The 20,095-nt window shown below is 40.1% G+C and overlaps 2 protein-coding genes and 1 long non-coding RNA gene across 5 annotated transcripts in view; 1 reads left to right on the forward strand and 2 right to left on the reverse strand.

Moving 5' to 3' along the window:
* Positions 1-21: 21 nt before the first annotated feature.
* RIDA (reactive intermediate imine deaminase A homolog) lies at positions 22-14,881 on the forward strand. Its single transcript, XM_059672149.1, has 6 exons — positions 22-189; positions 9,827-9,932; positions 11,981-12,035; positions 12,264-12,332; positions 13,297-13,352; positions 14,400-14,881. Exons 1-6 carry the CDS (start codon positions 125-127, stop codon positions 14,454-14,456), a joined length of 408 nt encoding a protein of 135 aa, XP_059528132.1. The 5' UTR covers positions 22-124; the 3' UTR covers positions 14,457-14,881.
* Positions 4,082-5,464, reverse strand: LOC132219691 (uncharacterized). Its single transcript, XR_009449566.1, has 2 exons — positions 5,347-5,464; positions 4,082-5,129 (listed from the first exon to the last, which is right to left on the reverse strand). It is a non-coding gene; the product is annotated as an uncharacterized LOC132219691 (long non-coding RNA).
* ERICH5 (glutamate rich 5) overlaps positions 6,159-20,095 on the reverse strand; it is a 31,407-nt gene continuing 17,470 nt past the window's right edge. For 2 of the 3 annotated variants that reach the window (XM_059672146.1, XM_059672147.1), the window contains exon 4: positions 8,384-8,818. The gene's annotated coding sequence lies outside the window, so the exon portion shown is untranslated. Of the gene's footprint in view, positions 8,819-20,095 lie in introns of all 3 variants that reach the window. The other variant, XM_059672148.1, reaches the window with a different exon arrangement.

The raw sequence follows: 20,095 nt of genomic DNA on the forward strand, positions 1-20,095 counted from the left end.
CCGCCGGGGCGGAGCGTTTCTGCAGGGATTGCCCGGTGCTGGTTCGTCCCGGGCGGTGAGACGCGAACGGCGCGAGTGCACGGGATTGTTCTCTCCGAGGGGCCTGAAGAGAAAAGGGTTAGCCATGTCGTCCTTAATCAGAAAGGTGATCAGCACCACGAAAGCCCCAAAGGCCATTGGTCCCTACAGGTAACTCAACGTGTGGAGCGGGCCGGACGCCAGGCGTGCGGGATCGGGGGTACGGGACTGAGCCCCCCGGGATCCGAGCTGGGGAGGACCCCGGGGTTCATCCGCAACCTCATCCAACACGCGAGGAAACCTAACCAGGGAAAGGGGGCAACGCACCCGGAGACCCACAGTGAGTTAGGAGCACAATGGGAGGGGGACCTGCGCTCCCCGGGACTTCGTCCAGACGTGGGGTGCCTCGCTAGCAGGCAGCCAGCCAGCAAGTGACTCCGGTTGGAAGTGGTCTGTTTTCGAACTTTTTTCTTTCTTTCTTTCTTTCTAACAGCTTTGGGGAACTGAAATTCACATACACCCAAAGTCCATCCCTTTGTACAATTCAGTGACTTTTACTGTACTCACAAAAAGTGTAGCCATCGCCACTATGTGATCTCAGAACATTTTATCACCTGGAAAAGATACCCTATACCCACTAGCAGTCAGTCACTCCCATTCACCTCTTCCCTCAGCCCCTGGCAACCGCTAATCCGCTGTGGGTCTCTCTAGATGTGCCTGTTCTGGACATTTCCTGGACTAAATGGAATCCTACAATATGGAGTCCTTGGTAACATCTTTCACTTAGCACCGGCATTTTCAAAAGTATTGAGCACTTTTTCATTTCATAGCGCACATAAACTAATTACTAAAATTCTGTGGCACACCAAAAAATTTACTTTTGCCAGTCTGGCCAAAAAAAAAAAAAAAATTAGGTATCGTTTTGATTCATTAACTCTGGACAGATATTGTTGTGTTGGCTGTTGTCCTTTCTGTTATTTGACAGTCTAAGGGAAAAGAGGTCAGTGCCCCTGACTAAATAGTCCGGTATTGGGTGTTCTGAAAATTATTGCGCACACTGGTTGAAAATCGCTGATTTAGCATAATGTTTGGCTAACCCTCTGTTAATGCGAAGGAGTAAACCCTATGCACAGATGCTTAGCAGATCCCTGCACATCTACCTAAGATACTAGTTTTTACAGCACCTATACAAATGCTTTGTGATGTTTTGAATTCATTTGCTCATACTTACTTCCCACTAGTAAAGTCAAATGCAAATCATGACTAAGATCGTTTCTAAAGTTGCCCACGTGTTCTAGGTAAATACACATACTGGTTAGAAAGTCTGTCCTGGGCATGTTTATTTCCACTTGTCAGAAGCGCTGCTAAATAGAAAAGTCGATTCCTTTTATAAGAGACTTTATTTTCTTAAAATGTCTAACCTTTAAACTACTGGATCTTATATGCATTCCTGTAGACTTTTACTTTCCTAATATAATTTTTGTTATTTTTAATTCTTCACTAAACTATATTCTGTAACCATTTCTCCTTTTTAAAATAGTCCATAGTGTCAGTTCACTGTTAAAAGGACTACAGTTTGTAAACTTCTGCAGCGGGAACACGTGAACTTTGACAGACATGCATTGAGTACCCACCATCTGCCAAGCACTTCAAGGGATACAAAAATGTGTAAGAATCAAAAAAGAAACATTTTAATTAAGTATGTTGTGTGGCAGGCACCATTACAACCACCTTCTTCTCTGAGTCCCATCCCCATTCTACAAAAAGAAAACTGAAGCTTGAAGTGAACTTGTCCAAGACCAGTCTGTGAATGAAGGTGTCAGCTTCTTTTGAACAGTCCTAGCTCCCTTTCCTATTCTACAGTCATGAAAAATAGCACTTCTGTGTGGCAGAGCAATAACTGTTCTCGTAGGGTTAGAAGTAAAATGCAAAGGCAGTGAGGGGTTCAGGAGGTGGGGAGTGGGGATGGCAAAAGAGGAAAAGAAAAAAATTGATGCTAACCTTTAGGAAGAAAAAGATTTAGGAAGACTCCTCATGGGAGGTAGTCTTTGAGTTGGGTTTTGAAGGTTGGGTTTACCATTACAATACTGTTGTAAAGTTTGATTTTTAAATTATAGTTGACCCCTGAACAACATGGGTTGACCGGTGGGAGTCCACTTATGCACGCCTTTTTTTTCAATACTGTAAATGTATTTTCCTAATAACATTTTCTTTTCTCTAGCTTACTTTATTGTAAGAATACAGTTTATACTACATATACAAAATATGTGTCAATCACCTGTAAGGCCTCTTTCGGTCAATAGTAGGCTATTAGTAGTTAAGGTTTTGGGAAGTCAGAAGTTATACGTGATTTTTCCACTGTTGTGGGGGTGGGTGCCCCTATCCTCACATTGTTCAAGGGTCACGTGTACTCTGTTAAAGACGTCAACAGGAAGTCATGGGGGGAAGCCATTCCAGATAAAGGAAATGACTTGAGGGGAAGCCATTCCAGATAAGGGAAATGACTTGAGGGGAAGCCATTCCAGATAAGGGAAATGACTTGAGGCACAGAGGTAGAAGAATACATGGCTAAAGGTTTGCGGAGGAAGTTTTAGTGATCCAAGTACCGTTTTTTACTCTTTTTTTTATTCATTTGCCAAATCTGTGTGCCACCTATATTATAATTTACTTGACACTTTTCATTGAGATGGCTTACTTAATTTACAAAGGAAACTTTACAACCGTACTCTAAGTAGAAAACGACCCAATAGAAGGTAACAGTAAAAAATAAACTCGAGTAAACCAACAATGTTATTGAATTCCAGCTAGATCCTGCAGTGGGCTCAGGACCCAAGGCCTGCTCTCTCTTTGGTGAAGGTGATAGGTTTCTTTAGCTTGATTTCTGAAAGGGACGTTGTTTCTCCCTGTAATCAGAGGACTGGCGGCCTAATCGCTAACACTTCCTGATGCTTGCTCAGCACCAGGCACTGTTCTAAGTGCTGTATGTGCACAGGTACTTGACAGCCTCACTTTTCAGATGGAGGAGAATCGAAAAGGCATCCTTTCCTTGCTGTGACTCAGTGTTTATGTATGACTTACATTTGAACTTTGGGAAACGCTGGGTAGGAGTTAGACTTTGAATTTTTGTTTTGCTTCTTGCTAAAAATTAGCTTTTAGCCAAGCCTGGATTGTGATGGTTTCCAATGATAAACTAAAGAGTGTAAACTTTATTTGGTATGCAGTGAGGAGCCATCACATGTTTTTAAAGAGGAAGTAACATGATCAGCTCTCTCTCCCTCTTTTTTTTTTGTTTTATACTTGTCTGGAGGTGGCTGGCAGCAATGGCTAAGTTAGTCATGCAGCTAATTCACCTCCGCAGGTTTGTTTAGCACATCACAAATATCTTTTCTCTTGACACAGATCAGATCTCTTTTAAGAAGAGAATTATAGTAATTTGAGAAGACATTAAGACTAGTTAAGGGAGTATTACAATAAAAGTAAAAATCAGTCATCTTTTTTCTTCTGCCCTGATCCTTCTCCCTCAATCACCCAATGGTTTTACTTCCGTGACCCTTCACAAAAACAAAGGGGTTATAGCCCGGCTGATGTGACTCAGTGGTTGAATGTCAGCCCGTGAACCAGGAGGTCACGGTTCAATTCCCAGTCCAGGCACATGCCCAGACTTCCTCCTCGATCCCCAGTAGGGAGCATGCAAAAGGCAGTCGATCAATAATTCTCTCTCATCATTGTTTCTATCCCTCTCGCCCTGTCCCTCTCTCTGAAATCAACATTTTTTTTTTAAAAAAAAAAAGGGGGGGGAAGGGGATTATAAAGCCTGGAGCGTACACCTTCTTCCAGTATGTACTTTGTTCAAGAAAGAAAGCATGAGAGTAATATCCCTGGTTGACTCAAAGGCGGGGCTCAATTACCTGTAAAGCTGCAACAAAAAAGAGGAATCTTTATGAGAATATGCAAGTAGGACGAGGGAAAGCCATCAACCAGAGCTCATCGTGTGGGGACTTTTCGGGACATTGTGCCTCTTGTGCTTTTCTGTATCCAAAGATGACACAAGGCCACTTCACATGGTACGAGTTTTCAATATTTTATGGAGGGGAAAAAAATTCCAACTAATGATTTATATCCTGATAAAGTGAATTGGACACGTTTTATAACCATTTGGAAACAAGAGTTTTGGTGCATGGAGTGCACTTTTTGAAAATTCTGGGTCCTCTCCAGGAGGAATTCAGATGTGTTGAACTTTCAGTCCCTGGCATTGGGATGGATGGGGTGTTGTCACTAATTAGCTAATCAGTCAGCACATTTCAGGGAGACTTCAGGTCAGAACCTTGAGAGATTGCCACACCACGTTGCTATTGCATTGCTTTCCCTTTTGCTAGCACACCATCCAAATAGTCGTAATGTTGAAGTGATGGTTCAGGTGGCACAGATTATGATGTGAGAATTTTTACTATGATGTTTTTGAAGAGTTTTATTACCCTTTGACTTGGTTGTAGAACAACATGCTTTTACATTTTCTGGAGCATAATGAGTTGTCTATAGGTAGGATTCTTATGCCCAGGACGTGTCAGCTATCCAGTTATGTTTGTGAACAACCTCTACTAACTCATAAGAGATAACTCACATAGCTCTGATCATCTCAGAAGTCCAGGGCTTATTTTAGATTTTCTGAGAGTAAATGAGTTCCTTTTTATGGTGGAAAAAATATTTTAATGATAATGCGTATGGGCTTAAACTACATTTCAGATACGGGGAGGGTTAAAGGTACTTTTCGAAGGGCCGAGGGTAGCCTCATTCTGCACAGAACAGTTAATAAAGACAATGCTAGCTGACAGTACTGTTCAACCCGAGAAAAGCTGACACATCAACAAACTCAGCAGTTACCTATGTGTGGGCTAGGGTGAAGCCAGATGGTGGAGAAGAATTCCCAGACTGTCTAAATCCTGTTACCAAGTTTAAAGTTAACCTCTTCAGTTCTCCACAACCCACACTAAAAGCCAGTAGGTCCTCCAAAAAAGATACTTCAGTGAAGGCCCAAGTTGTTTAAGCTGCCAAGTGGTTAGAGAGCAAAACATCAAGAAGTTACCATGTTCCCACTATGTGTAAGGATTCACCTAGGCCAGGGGTCCTCAAACTACGGCCCGCGGGCCACATGCAAATACAAATATTGTATTTGTTCCCGTTTTTGTTTTTTTACTTCAAAATAAGATATGTGCAGTGTGCATAGGAATTTGTTCATAGTTGTTGTTTTTAAAACTATAGTCCCGGCCCTCCAATGGTCTGAGGGACAGTGAACTGGCCCCCTGTTTAAAAAGTTTGAGGACCCCTGACGTAGGCCCTGCACAGCCAGAGACATAAGAAGGCACTGCCCCTGCCTTCAAGGAGTTTACAGTCGGGCACACCCGGGAGTTAGGATAAGAATAGAACTAACTATATCCCCCTGTGCCTGGTATAAGAAAGGCTCCACCAGAGGACCTCTGGGGCTCAGCATACAGAAAGGCTTAGTTTTGCTCAGGAAAAACGTGTGTGTGTGTGTGTGATGGTTTTCAATGTAGTTGTGTTTACAGTAGCAAAATATTGGAATCAATGTAAATAGTTAAAGTAGATGCAGACAATGAAATGTGCCACTGTCAAAAGAATGAGGAAGCAGTCTACACATGGAGTTGTCCCCCCAAAATGTATACACACACTTTGAATAATTATAAAGGCAGTGTTTATTAAAATACATTTCATTTTCTGAATTGAGCTATCAGTTGTTAAAGTGTTTATACATTTTTGGGGGACACCCTGTATATGTATGGGAAAATCATGATATACTGTGGAGTGAATAAAGCATACCAGGTGTAGTGTAAATGGGGAGAGAAAATTTTTATTCACATGTGCATGAGGAAACTTTGGGAGAATGTATAGAGAAGAGTAATGGTTATCTGTAGGGCTGGGAACTGAAAAGATAGAGGATAAAGATAGAAGAGAGACTTTACACTGTGATTCTTTGTATATTTTCTGGATGTTTGAACCATGTGAATGTTCTCTTGTTTAAAAAATTACAAATTTTATATTTAAAAGTATAAAGGAAAAAATTTTTTTTGAACATTTCCCTTCTCCACCGCCCCCGCCCCCCCCCCCCCCCCCGCAAAAGAAAAATTCCCTTGTTCTTATGGGCCCAGGCAGCCAATAGTCTAATTTCTGCTGCTATTCCTTTATCTTTTCTAGAATTTCATATAAATAGAATCAAATAATATATAGCCTTTAGTTGAATCTATCTGTGGTTGTTTTAAAAAATTTTTAATTTTTTCTGTCAATAATAATGATGTTCTTAATATTCATGTAAAGTCTTTAGACTTTTAATTTTTCTTGCCTGGGAAAGAAAATGCTGGATTGTATGTTAAAATTTTAAGAAACTGCCAAACTATTTTCCAAAGTGTCTATACTATTTACATTCCCACCAACAATGTATGAGGGTTCCAGGAGCTCCACATCCTCACCAATACTGTCAATCATGTCCTATTGTGTGTGGTGGTGTCTTATTGTGGTTCTGGTTTACATTTCTGTAAATAGCTAATATATTGGGTATCTTTCATATGCAGAACTCCCTAGCTTTTCATATGTCTTCTTTTATCTGTTCAAATCATTTGCCCACTTTTTTTTCATACTTCACCTATTTATTGAAAGTATCCATCACTGGACCACCCCGAGTCCAAACATTTTCTCAAACTTTAACTTAAGAATCATGAAGAAGAAGATATCTAACCAATGGCATGGGAACAGTGTGCACTGTACGATCCCAGGCAATGTGGCTTCTGAGGATTCAGGGACGCCCTGGGAGAACCGCTGCCTTAGATCACGGCAGAGTTTTTCTGTAGAAAGATCAGTTTACAGAAGCATCACGTACTCCTTCTAGGGTAGTTAGTCCGATATAATCTGGACATGCCTGAGATGATCACAGGCTTCGACAGACACCTCAAGTTCAACGGGTAACGAGAGCTCAGTGCCACTCCACGTGGGCTACGCATATATGAGAAAGAGCCCTTGAAGTCCCTGGGCGGACTAGGCAGACAAGCAATCAGTAAGAAGTTAGAGCTGTGGGCATATTATACACTTCAACTAACACTTACAATAGCACTCTGGAAGTCTCCTTGTCTCAGAAGTCTTTGATTCCACTAGAAAATAACTCTTAAGAAAGAAAAGAACTCTTGTTTTCAAGGCCCTTTCTCCTCCTGTTAAACACATTTTAAATGGTGAGTCTGAAAAGGGAGATTCCCAGGTGCCAGGCACAAACAGAGAAATCGAATCAGAGCCAAAAGAATGAGCTGAAATATGAAGTCCATGGGGATTTGAGACCTAGATACAGGCCCTAGGAGCTGGGGTTCTAAATTCCTACTTTAGAAGGTGATGTCCTGGGGGTATAAGTTTGAGGTACTGGGAAGAGACCCCTCGACAGCCTAGGAAGGGCTACAGTGAGAAGCGGTGGAAGAGGACTAGAAACTCCACTAGCCTGGCAAAGCAGTAAGAAAGGGTGCTACATGTCCTGGGGCCTTGTGTTATACTGGGTGCAGAACACATCAAAGGCAGAGAGAAACCCTTAACATCAAACAGGGAGGAAACAGGCTACCTAGAAAGGCAAGACATCACTGACGGCAAACACCACGTCAGCAATGACCAAGGCAGAGGACCATAAAGAACTCTGCAAAGTGAAAAAAACTAAACAAGCCCCTGCTGAAAAAAAAAGACACACACACACAAAAAAAATATACCTCAATAAGGAGTGTGTGCAAAAAATCATGTAAGTAAATCTAAATACGCCTGACTGTAAAGAAACTAAAAATATACGAAGTTGGGGGCTAGGGGCTTGGGAAGAGGTTAAGTGGAAATGTGGTAGAACTGAAATCATAGAACTAACAGGAGAGGAGAGCTGAGTTGGAGTTCTAAGTCCTCGTACTACTCGGAGGAAGCTGGATAAACGTGAGAATTTAAGTCAAATATGTATGTAACAATGCAAGAGTAATTACTAAATTAGAAAAAATATGTTATTGCCAAACCAGAATTTTAGGAAATAAGAAAAACTCAATCAATACTTCAGAAGTCAGAAAAGGGGGGAATCAAAGAATAAGACATGGAAAAGCTAAGAATAAGATAACAGAAATAACTAAGTATATGAATGAACACATTATTTTAAACAGATTAAACTCTCCCAATTTAAAAAGGATGCTTAGACTAGGAGGAATATTAGAGTTAAAAGAAATTTAAAATTAATTCCACAAAAATCAACATCAGTTAGAAGGGTGCTACTGTTTCTCTTAAATAAAGAGCTGGAGCAGTGAGCACAATGGTTTTTAAACCCCCCCCCCCCCCCCCAGACTGCTACAAGCGTTCTGGGCTCCCTGATTCACCAAGTTTTACATAAGCGGCGAGTGGCCTCCAAATTCCACAGAGCAATGAGGCTTGTTCTTTGGAGAATCAGTGAATTTATCTGCAATAGAAAACAACTTTATATTCTCCCTTTTATTTATTTATTTTTTTTAAGAGAAGCTCTTAACAGGGCAGTGATTCAAATAAAGTGTGGCTCTTAAGACACTGGAAAGACTTCTTTCATGATCATTAGGCCAGTCTTTGATGCTAACGTAAAAGCAGTGATTCACAGCGACCCAGGGAGCTCCTTCCTTCACCAAAGCAGCAAAACCAGCCGTGTGACCAGGCGCTCCGGCGGTTTTAATGACAAGCCACGTTTCACTGTTTGATCTCTATGGTCTTTCCCGTTTCCAAGATGGGTTCGCAGAACAATTCTTGATGGCATCAGCATGCTCTGAAAGGACAAAAAAGAGAACCAGCTTCACTGAGAAGCATCAGAATTCCATTCGGGTACATGCTGAAAGAAAACAGCATTGCTTTCACATAACAATTCCTTTAAAGCCTTGACTTGAGAGACTTGAAGAATGTCACCGAATGAGGCCTTCATTGTTCCGCTCCCGGTCACAAACCATCCAGAGTTCAGAGAGCTCCACCAAGGCCTCTCCTATCATATCACGAATTGCTTACAGGATTTTGTAAAATATGGCTTTTGTGTTGGGGTGAATCTCTCCTATCATATCATTAATCTTGCTTACAAGATTTTGTAAAACAAGGCTTTTGTGTTGGGGTGAAAACAGATTTAGGGAAGGTTCTAGCCTTTTTAAAATTAAGCCACCTTCTTAGCAAAACAGTGCCTACTGTCCAGATACTTCCTGGCTGGGCAGACATAGAGGCTTCTCCAGCTTTGTTGGTTCTGGCTTCTATTGGCAAGAACCTTGCCAGCAAGAAAAAGCATTGTATCCCCGCACACTCAATCCTTAGAGCAAGATCAGAGGACACACAATTTTTGTCCTACTTTTTCTTCTCTTTTTTATTGTATTTTTAAAACATGTTTCCATTTAAACGAGACTCTGCATAAATACAGATGGCATGGTAAATTTTCCTTAATTCTTATCCATGAAAAACTGGTATATCTCCATATGTAGCAACAATGAAAACTGAACATAAACTGTTTATACTTCATTTGCCCACTTTTTATTGGGTTATTTGTCTTCGTATTATTGTTATAAGAGTTTTTTTATACATTCTGGAGACAAGTCCTTTTTAAGGTATATGTTTTACAAATATTTTCTCCGTGTGACTTGTGTTTCGTTTTCCTGATGACATTTTTCAGTAAGCAAAAGGTTTCAATTTTAATAAAGTTGATCATTTTTTTAATTTTGCATTTTGTGCTTGTGTCCTAGCAAAGAAATCTTTCAGCCCTGCATTTTCTGTTTCTATTTTATCTATCTGTTCACTGCAGTCAAGCTGTGTTAGTCGACAGGACCCTTTACATCTCAGGACAGCTGGGCATGGACCCTTCCACTGGACAGCTTGTGCCAGGAGGGGTGAAAGAAGAAGCTAAACAAGTAGGTCATTTTCCACATTTGATGTTTTCTTCCCTATTACTTTTTAATTTTGAGGAGTATTAAAAACCCACTTGGCTGGTTTGTTTTAGATAAATTACCAGATAAATGCTTTTTAAGTTACTTACTGATTGATTTAAGACAATTGCATGTCAGTAGAAAGGGGGAAAAATTAATTTTTTAAAACTGATTTTAGAAAGAGAAGGGGGGAGGGAGGGAGGGAGAGAGAGAGAGAGAGAGAGAGAGAGAGAGAGAGAGAAACATCTGTTTGCTGTTCCACTTGTTTATGCATTTATTTGTTGATTCTTGTATTGCCCTGACTAGGGATCGAACTTGCAACCTTATTGTATTGAGCTACCCGGTCAGGGCAAAAGTTGGAAATTTAATGAATCATTTAACAACCAACCAGTAAAACAAACATACAAACAAAAAGATTATTCCTTCCAAAGTGACTTTAAATCTGAATTACTGGCTGTTAACTAAGCTTATTATGATAATCATTTCACAATAATACTTCTATCAAATTATCACATTATACACCTACAACTAGTACAGTGTTATATGTCAATTATATTTTAATAAAACTGGGGGTGGGAGCCCCTGAATTATTGAAATCAGATAGCACCTTGCCACTTCCATAAGGATTGGGAAATTTTTTTTATCAGGGTCACTGACGCACATAAACAACCTCACCACCACAGAATTAGAAGTCAGCATTTGTTAGTAAGAGAAAAATATCAAAGATTACATGCAGTATGTTTTCTAAGTAATACTGGGGAATACAGTTTAATCCAATAAGTGGAATTAAGTTATAATTTAATGCATTCATGGAGTCATTTGTAATATCCATAAAGATCCGGTTAAATCATTATTTTTTTAAAAAAAGCTTCCTAAACTGGTCTACCTTTTTAATTTTTAAAAAATATAGTTTTATCGATTTCAGAAAGGGAGAGGGAGAGAGAATAGAAACACAAATGATGAAAGAGAATCATCATTGACAGCTGCCTCCTGCATGCCTCCCATTGGGGATCGAGCCCACAAGCCTAGGCATTGTACCCCAACCTGGAATCAAACCACAGCCTCCTGGTTCATAGGTTGATGCTCAGCTACTGAGCCACACTGGCTGGGCAGTGCAATAATTCTTATAAGTGAATCGCTTCTTGCCCTTCCTCCAATTGAATGATCTGCCTGAAATGGGGTGGGCCAGGATCTCCTTTTGTGAATAAAAAGTCGCTTCCTCAGTGCTAGAATGTGTGAAGTTCAGTAAGCTAAAACAGAAATGATTTCTGGGGTTCCTATGCTCTATCACTTTGCTACCATAAGTATGAGCTAACAGGCATTAAAACATGTTTTCTTTTAAAGTAATATTTGATTTTGAAGAGTTCTTTTTCCTTTTTCTCAAAAAATCAATAAGTATTAGTAAATTATATATGTTTGGCACTCTGGCCTTTGGAAAAACATCAATTTTTCACCTTTGTCTTTAACATTATTTTGTCAGTTCATTCTTCCTCTCTACTTTACTAGTCACGTTATAATATTTAATGATTTTTTTTGTTCTTTAAAAAATAATCTAAATAGGTAACACATAAATGAGGCAAAAAATTCAAAAGCTATAAAAAGAATATGCAGTGAAAAGATATATCCCACCCTTAGTTCCCCCTCTCCTGTTTCCTTCATTATTGTTCTTTATACTAGTATGTCCTTCCACAGACAGTCATTGCCTACCCTGGCATAAATGTACACACACACACACACACACACACACACACACACTTATGACTTATTGTGCATGCTATTCTCATCTTGGTTTTATTTCATCATGTAATTCTTTATGTGTTGACCTTTTCATATTAATTTAGTTGTATAGATCTAGTGTGATTTATTTTAGATTTATTTAGAGGTGGCCTAGAAAGAGTATAATTTCCTAAAAGGGGGGCATTTTTCTGCAACATAAGCAGTTGAAGGAAGTATTAGCAAAAGATGATTGATTGGGTGGAATTATTGCTTTAATGTAACATCCATGCCTTAGGCCTTCTTGCCTTGCTTCACAGGCTCTTACAAACATGGGTGAAATTCTGAAAGCTGCAGGCTGCGACTTCAGTAATGGTGAGCAACTTGGTATTACTCCCATTTCTGTTGGGTATTTCTTTGCTCTCTTTGGAGAACACATGACATCCCGTAATATGTCATGCCATATCTTTGTTGCTTATTAAAATAGTTTTAATTTCAGTCCCATTTTAATCAAGACAGTCATAGAACTATACATTGTTTTTTAAGTAATGTTTGGGATTAGACCAAAAAGCTAACCGTAATGACAATGTATGTATCTTTTAGTGGTCAAAACAACTGTTTTGCTGGCTGACATAAATGACTTCAATACTGTCAATGATATCTACAAAGAGTGTAAGTAATTCAGCTTTATTGCCATTTTCCATTTTAAATAGAAATGAATGTATTAGCTTCAATGAGTATGCATTATGAATTAAGAGAGGAGATGCTAAAAAAAAATGGTCATATAGTGTGCCTCCATGAGAAAATCCAAGACATTTATTTATATTCTATTCCCTAGAATAATGTACTACAGCCCTATAAATCCATTTTCCTAAAGCTTAATTTTGTTACACCTTTATCAGGCTTTTTAAGCCCTCCTAATGGTTTTTGAACATAGATTGTATTTATTATCGCTATGATATGGTCTAGCCACCATCTCTTTTTGGCTCTCAGAATCATCAACTGTTTAGTGACTGAACATTTCTGTGCTTTGGCTTCCTCATATATAAAACAGGGATAAAACCTAATAGGGTTGTTGGAATGCCTAAAAGAGGCAATACAACTATATAAACATATTAGAACAGATGCCACTGTGTTGTAAGCACTTAGTAAATGTTATCTATCTATTAACGTTGTTGTCTTCATGGAGAATATGGGTGTCCCTGCCAACTGGTGAGATGAGACTAAGGTGTAACTTGGAAAAAGCATCATTGTGTACTGTGGTGAAGAAATGGCTAGAGTAAACCGAAGTTACAGACGCGGTGCCTGCCAGAATCGCTGGGGATGGGCAGCTCTTCCCCATTTAGATAATTGTTTTATAACTTTAAAAACAACCCCCTTCACATCAAATAAGATCAAAGTGAGTATTTTCACTTTTCCCCCCGAAAACAAAGACATTTTAAAAAGTACCAGAATATCGCATAGGACTCATATGGCAAAATATTTTACCAAACAAACACGAGTGTGACTCGTTTGTCTGGTGTCGCACGTATCTAAGGACCAAGAAGCCTGTGAAGCGCTTCCCAGAGCTCAGGTTCTGCAGGGCTGGGTACCAATACAGCATCTGAGAGCTAAAACGCAATTCTGTTACATTCAGATTTCAAGAGCCATTTTCCCGCGAGAGCCGCTTACCAGGTTGCTGCTTTGCCTAGGGTAAGTATACCTTAAGATGTCTAATGTGCACAATTTTAAATTTCTATCTACACTGCTTTCTAAAGAGAACAAACTAAGCCCTGTAGCAGGAAACTCCTTTAAAAGCAGCAGCAGTTCCAGCTTTCCAGGGACTTAAGGTCTAAGAGGAAACACTCAGTATTACATGCATAGGGGTGGCAGAGATTAAGAGGATGTTTGACTTCCGGTTTAGGCAGTCGGACATCCCTCTCACAATCCGGGACCGCTGGTTCCTAACTGCTCATCTGCCTGCCTGCCTGATCACCCCTAACTGTACCCCACCCCCCCACCGGCCTGGTCACCCCACGCAGCCTGCTATTCAGTCATTTGGTCATCCCTCACTAACCCCCCTGCCAGCCCCACACAGCCTGCTGTTCGGTCATTACTGTTACTGTGACGGTGTCCCAGACAATTTGCATATTCCTCTATTATTAGTATAGATGGGTATAGCAGCAGGCGCTCTGAACTTGGAGTCACAGATGTGGGTGTGAACCTCGACCATTTAGCTTTGTGTCCTGGGACAGGCTGAATAACCTCTCTAACATCAGTGTGTCAACCTCTGAACTGAGGAGAGAACCCTGTCTGACAGCCGCTGTGCGAGCCACAGGAGCTGATGCACACGAACGCGATCAGCATGGCCGCCCGCCTTTCAGAGGCTCGCAGTGAAGGTTTCCCTCTCCTTGCCTTCTTTGAAGAGTTTAATGTTAGCCCAGCTGGCGGGGCTCAGCAGTTGCGTGTTGACCCACAAACCAAAAGGTCACCGGTTTGATTCCCAGTCAGTGCACATGCCCAGTTTGTGGGCGCCATCCCCAGTAGGGGTGCATGCAGGAGGCAGCTGATGGATGGTGTTTCTCTCTCATCGATGTTTCTATCTCTCCCCCTTCCTCTCTCTCTAAAAATCAATAAAACCGTATTTAACAACAAAAAGAAGTTTAATGTTAAAAATGCTGTATTGCTGTATGTTTTTCGTAGGCGCTCTCCTAATTCGTAAACAATGGCCTTCACCTTGCCCCTTCCTTTTCCTCACAGGGAGGCCGTGTTGAGATTGAAGCCGTAGCTGTCCAAGGCCCTCTCACATCAGCATGACTATAAGTGGGCCCGGGTTACTGAGTCTGGAATTCTAATAATTTTTGTGAATTAACATCTTAATTTTTACAATCGATGTTGGAAAGTATAAGACTGACTAAAATATCTGAAGTATTATGGAAATACCATTATAATAAGGGCAATTGAACATGAACTGAAAATGAGGTGATGAACCCCGTTAGTGATATAAATTTCATTTATGCACACTCATAAGTGAGAAAAAGAGTATAGCTAATTCAGTTAAATCCTTTTAATTTAATGTTGTGAAATATTCAATTCTCATGTCAGATATATGATTCTGCTTTTACTTGAGTAAAATTAAAAATTTAAGTTTGAATGGTAGACGTAAAGGAGAAGAAAGTGGACCAAAATTCTATATAGCTAATATTTTTCTAATGGAAATAAAAGTAGACATGCAGATTTTCCATGGTGTGATTCTGTTCTCTTATTTTTTTTTTTAACAGTTTAATTTGTACATTAGAGCACATTACCTGATTAAAGATATGGGACCATGAAGTTAAAATGCGAACTATTTTTTTCTCAAAACTTATTTCTGACTTCGTCTGAAAAGGCTACATACAGCATGATCCCAACTGTATGAACATTCTGGAAAAGGCCAAAAAACAAAAAAGATAAGTGGTTGCCAAGGATTTGGGGGGCATGGCAGGTGAGGGATGCATAGGTGGAGCACAGGAGTTTTTAAGGCAGGGAAACTATTCTGTGTGATACCGTAATGGTGGGTACGTGTCATTATGCAATTGTCAAGAACCGTGGAATGCACAGCCCCGAGCGAAGCCTAATATAAGCTAGAGACGTCATCAGCTGTAACAAATGTACCACACTAACGAAGGATCTTAGTAATAGGGGAACTGCACAGTGGGGAGGAGGAGAATTTTGGTGCACTCTATGTAAAAATGCCCTATAACATTTAAGTCTTTTTGTTAGGGACATCAGTAATGCAGTCTGTGGTAGGGCCTTAAGTGAAAGGTTTCCCCTTCCATTGAAAAATGTTGCTCATTCCCCTGACCCATGTTCCTAAGTGGTTAGACCATCAGCCCGCTCACCAAGGGTGGTGGGTACAATTCCTGGTCAAGGGCACATACCTGGGTTGCTGGTTTGCTCCCCACCCCCAGTGGGGGGTACATGCAGGAGGCAACCAGTTGATGTGTCTCTCTCTCACATCAATGTTTCTCTCTCTCCTCCTTCCCCACCCCCTTCACTGTCTCTGAAAAGCAATGGGGGGGGGGGGGAATATCCGCATGTGAGGATTAACAACAACAACAAGTGTTGCTCATAGTTAAATGGAATCTCCTACAAATATAAAGACAGGAAAATCAATAAGTGACAAACATCTCCCCCAACAAAATGTGCCTAGAAAAATATTGACAGGTGATGAAATTTGTTGAGGATAACACCTGGAATTAAGTTACCCATCAAACCCAGTTTATTATTAACTACTTCATACTTATCAAAGAAGCTATTCATGTACACTCAGGGTTTAAAAAAGGACCACCACCAATACTTTCGAAGCCCAGCATAAGCCATTCTCAGCCCATTTTCCTCGCTTTTCCCAAAGATCACTGCAATCCTAAATTTTGGGTTAATCATTCTTGCTTTTCTTGATAGTTTTGCCACACAGAAGTTACGCATACAAATGATCATTTAGTTTTGCCCGATTTTGTATTATATAGTGCTAAGGCCATACTGAATATAGTCGACTTACTTGCTTTTTTCACTCAGTATGGGTTGTGGTTTTAAATATTTTTTAACATTTTAGACATCTCACGACCATTTATTTAATGATAAACACTTCAAAGAGATTGCTCTCTGAATGTTTGAAAGGCTAACATAAGTGTTCCTTTTCACATGTGACAAAATCTAGTGATTCTCCTTTAGAGTGTAAAGAAGACTCAAACTCCCAACCCAGCCACTAACAAGCCAACAGCTTGGGTACCAGCACTTTATTTCCAGCTCTTTAACTCTAGGGTTTGAATTTGAAGTCAAGACCTATCCATAAGTATGCCCCTTAGGCCCAGCCTAGACAGAGGATCTGATTTCCTGGCTCTAGTGATTGATTTAGGAAGGGGCCGCTAACCTGAGCTGGACCAATCAGAGGCTTTGTCAGAGATATCAAGGAGCTGGAGATAATAGGATTCAGAGAAGATATCTATATATATAAAAGCCTAAGCAACCTTTATGACTGGATGACCGGCCAGTAGCTATGATGCGCAATGACCACCAGGAGGCAGATGCTCAATGCAGGAGCTGCCCACCCCGCCCCCCCCGCCCCGGTGGTCAGTGTGCTCCCACAGCCAACCTCCCGCGGTCCCTCCCCCAAGCCAGCCGGCCCCAATCGCCCTGATCAGGACTGGGAGAGACGGCCTCGATCGCCAGCCAGGCCGAGGGACCCCATCCGTGCACAAATTCGTGCACCAGGCCTCTAGTGAATGATAAAAGAAAAAGAAAATAAGATCAACCAAACCAAAATTGATCAACCTCTGAGCAAGACTGACTTAAAAAAGGAAGAATCCTAAATAAGCAATCTTAGACGAAAAGGGGAACTTGAATATAGCCAGAAGAGATGAAAAAGATGCCTACAGATATGAAAATTTAGATGAAGTGCACAAATTCTACAATGTAAATAACTGAAGAAAAACTGACTGAAGAAAAAACTAGAAAATCTGAATGTTCCTTTTACCATGAAAGAAATGGAATCAGTAGTTTAAATATTTTTTTCTATTAAAAAATATAGAGTTTACCTATAAAATTGGGCTTGGTGTTTTCTTTGATTAAAAAACAGTAAAATAATATAGCCAGGAAATTAGATACTCTGTCTAGGCTGGGCCTAAGGGGCATACTTAGGTCATGGATAGGTCATGACTTCAAATTCAAACCCTAGAGTTAAAGAGCTGGAAATAAAGTGCTGGTGCCCAAGTTGTTGGCTTGTTGGTGGCTGGGTTGGAAGTTTGAGTCTTCTTTCCACTCTAAAGGAGAATCACTAGATTTTGTTACATGTGAAAAGGAACACTTATGTTAGCCTATCAAACATTCAGAGAGCAATCTCTTTGAAGTATGATATCATTAAATAAATGATAAAAAAATATATAGGTAAACTCTATCAAACATTCAGGGCTAGATATTTGCAATGATAAACACTTTTTTTAAAAGTTGTTTTATTATTATTTTTTTAATCCTCACTCAAGGACATGCTGAGAGAGAGGGAGAGAGGGAAGGAGACAGACAAAGAGAGAAAGAGAAAAACATCAATGTGAGAGAGAAACATCGATCAGTTTCCTCACATACTCACCCCAACTGGGGATTGAACCCGAAACCCAGGTTTGTGCGCTGACCAGTGATGTACTGGGGCTGACACTCCCTCCCAACCCAAAGCCACACAGTGCAGCTACCATAGAAGCCTCTTTTCTTGTCACTGAATAATTTTTTTTAAGTGTTTGGAATCAGGGTTGCATAAGTCAATTCAATATAATATGCATAATTTTTTCATAAATGTAGATAATAGTATGAATGATATGCTGCTCCAGTTACTTTTGTTTTATTAAGAAAAATTTGACAACTATCTATATTCTACAAGGGAAAAAAAACGAGGCAGATGTCAAACCAAAATTAGTATCCGTAAGTGGCTTCTCAGAACTCTTATCCTAGAAACTGTTGAGGCTTGCAGATCTCTGTGCTCAACAGTTGAGAGTGTAGCATGTTTATTCATGTCAGTAGCACATTATTAAGCTGAAAGGGCAATTTAGATTAATAGAATATGGACTGGCCCTTCTTCTACTTTCAAAAGTTATTAAAGCCTGGATTTGATGTTTGGAGACTTCTTTTATTAGGCACAGAAATCATGATATTATTGTTAGCTTGCAATATCCCAAATATTGTCCAATAAGTTAGCTGAGTGGTATTTCTGAAATAAAGCCAAAGGCCTCCAATTGTACTCCGTGTGAATTAATTCCACCACGTAGTTCCCTAACTTTAGCTGGTAGTAACAAGAACTGGAAAGAGAAATTACACACCTGTCAGCTGCTCTCTGAAATTACACTGATTCTGTTTCTGCGATTAAAAGCTTGAAATGATAACCAGATGCTCATTAACTTGATAAGCTCTGGGAGGAGAGGTGCTGATGAAGTGTTAGACTCAATGACATCCTGTAAGTAAATGCTTTCAGCTATTCAGGCACAGCCATGCCTTGCAGTTTGGTGTGAGGAAACAGAGAAGAGGATCACTCTCCTTTTACCGTACAGATGTGTGTGGGCCACACGAATGGCTTTATGGTGGCTTTCGTGGGACAATTCAGAACTAACTGGGTCACCACATCACCTTTATAAAACTGAGATGCTTATAATATTAGATGCTCTAACAAGCTATTGCAGTTTCCAAATGAGCACAGGTGTAAATCCTACTAGGATTATTGGACCATGACCATCCAACACTCTTTACCTAGTTAAATGTGGAAAAGACATTTTCCTTTAAAAGCCATTCATAATCCAAAAGCAAGTGTGCAATGACGTGTTTGTTAAAAGCGAAGTGGGTGTTTTGACTGTTCAGAGGCCATTAGCTTCTCTAGGAGCTCTGGCTCCAAAGTCTAAATGAGAAAAGCAACAAGGTCACCGGTGGACCACATGCTCCTATCCTGTGGGTCCCCCAGGAGGCGAGGTCAGGGCACTTCCTGCCGACAGTGTGCAGTCGGGGCGGGAGAGCTCCCCGGTTTGCAATTGCACCCTCTGCTGGTGAATGCAAAGGTTCTCTCCCTACTGTGGCTGCTCGCTGGCAAATCATTTGCTCAGCATTGCCCTCCGGTCAGGAATAGAAAACACTAAAATTATCCTAGTATAACACCAACTGGGCTACAGAGTGGCTATACAGCACCCGGGATCAGGAAATCCAGCCCTGATGATAGTTGTTCTGTTCATTCATTATGAACAGCTCAAGCCTTCTGTCCAACTTGTACATTTTTCATCTGGGGGCAAAATTGATCATCTCTTGTCAGAGTCTGGGGACTTAGGACCAGAATGCACTTTGCTATGCTAAGTCTATCTGTCTTTGGCAAAAGAAAAACAATCTAACATAGGAAAGGATAGATCAGTGGTTTTACAAGCGCTTCTCACAACGCAAGGGCTATGTAAATTGTCATTTGTGTTTTACGATGTGGATATGTAAATATACACTTTTGTTTTAGCATATACATATAGCCTGGCATAGACAGGACCTTATGGAAGTATACATAAGAAACTTTATTACCTCTTTGTAGAAGGACTAAGTAAGGGATGTGGGAGGGAGAAGTTCACTGCCCATTTTATACCTTTCTGTATTGAGTTTTACTATAGACATTCATTACCTTAATTTTGTTTTTAAAAATTAACAGATTACTTATATGGAATACTTCAACTTTGAACTAGTCAAATATTATAGAACATTTTCATTTTCTTTATAAGTTTTGAATTAAAAACTTAATATTATCTAAAAGAATAAGAATAGTTTCTAAAAAGGTGTTAGTAACTACATTAAAGACCAAAGACAAAAGTACAAAAAGTACCATAAATTTATACAAAGTTCCAAATTTTTCTGAGAATGATTTTAGTCATTAATGGAAAATAATGGGATTAATAAAACATTTGAAAACTTGT

Source organism: Myotis daubentonii, chromosome 17 (assembly GCF_963259705.1).
Source record: "Myotis daubentonii chromosome 17, mMyoDau2.1, whole genome shotgun sequence".
Classification (NCBI taxonomy): domain Eukaryota; kingdom Metazoa; phylum Chordata; class Mammalia; order Chiroptera; family Vespertilionidae; genus Myotis; species Myotis daubentonii.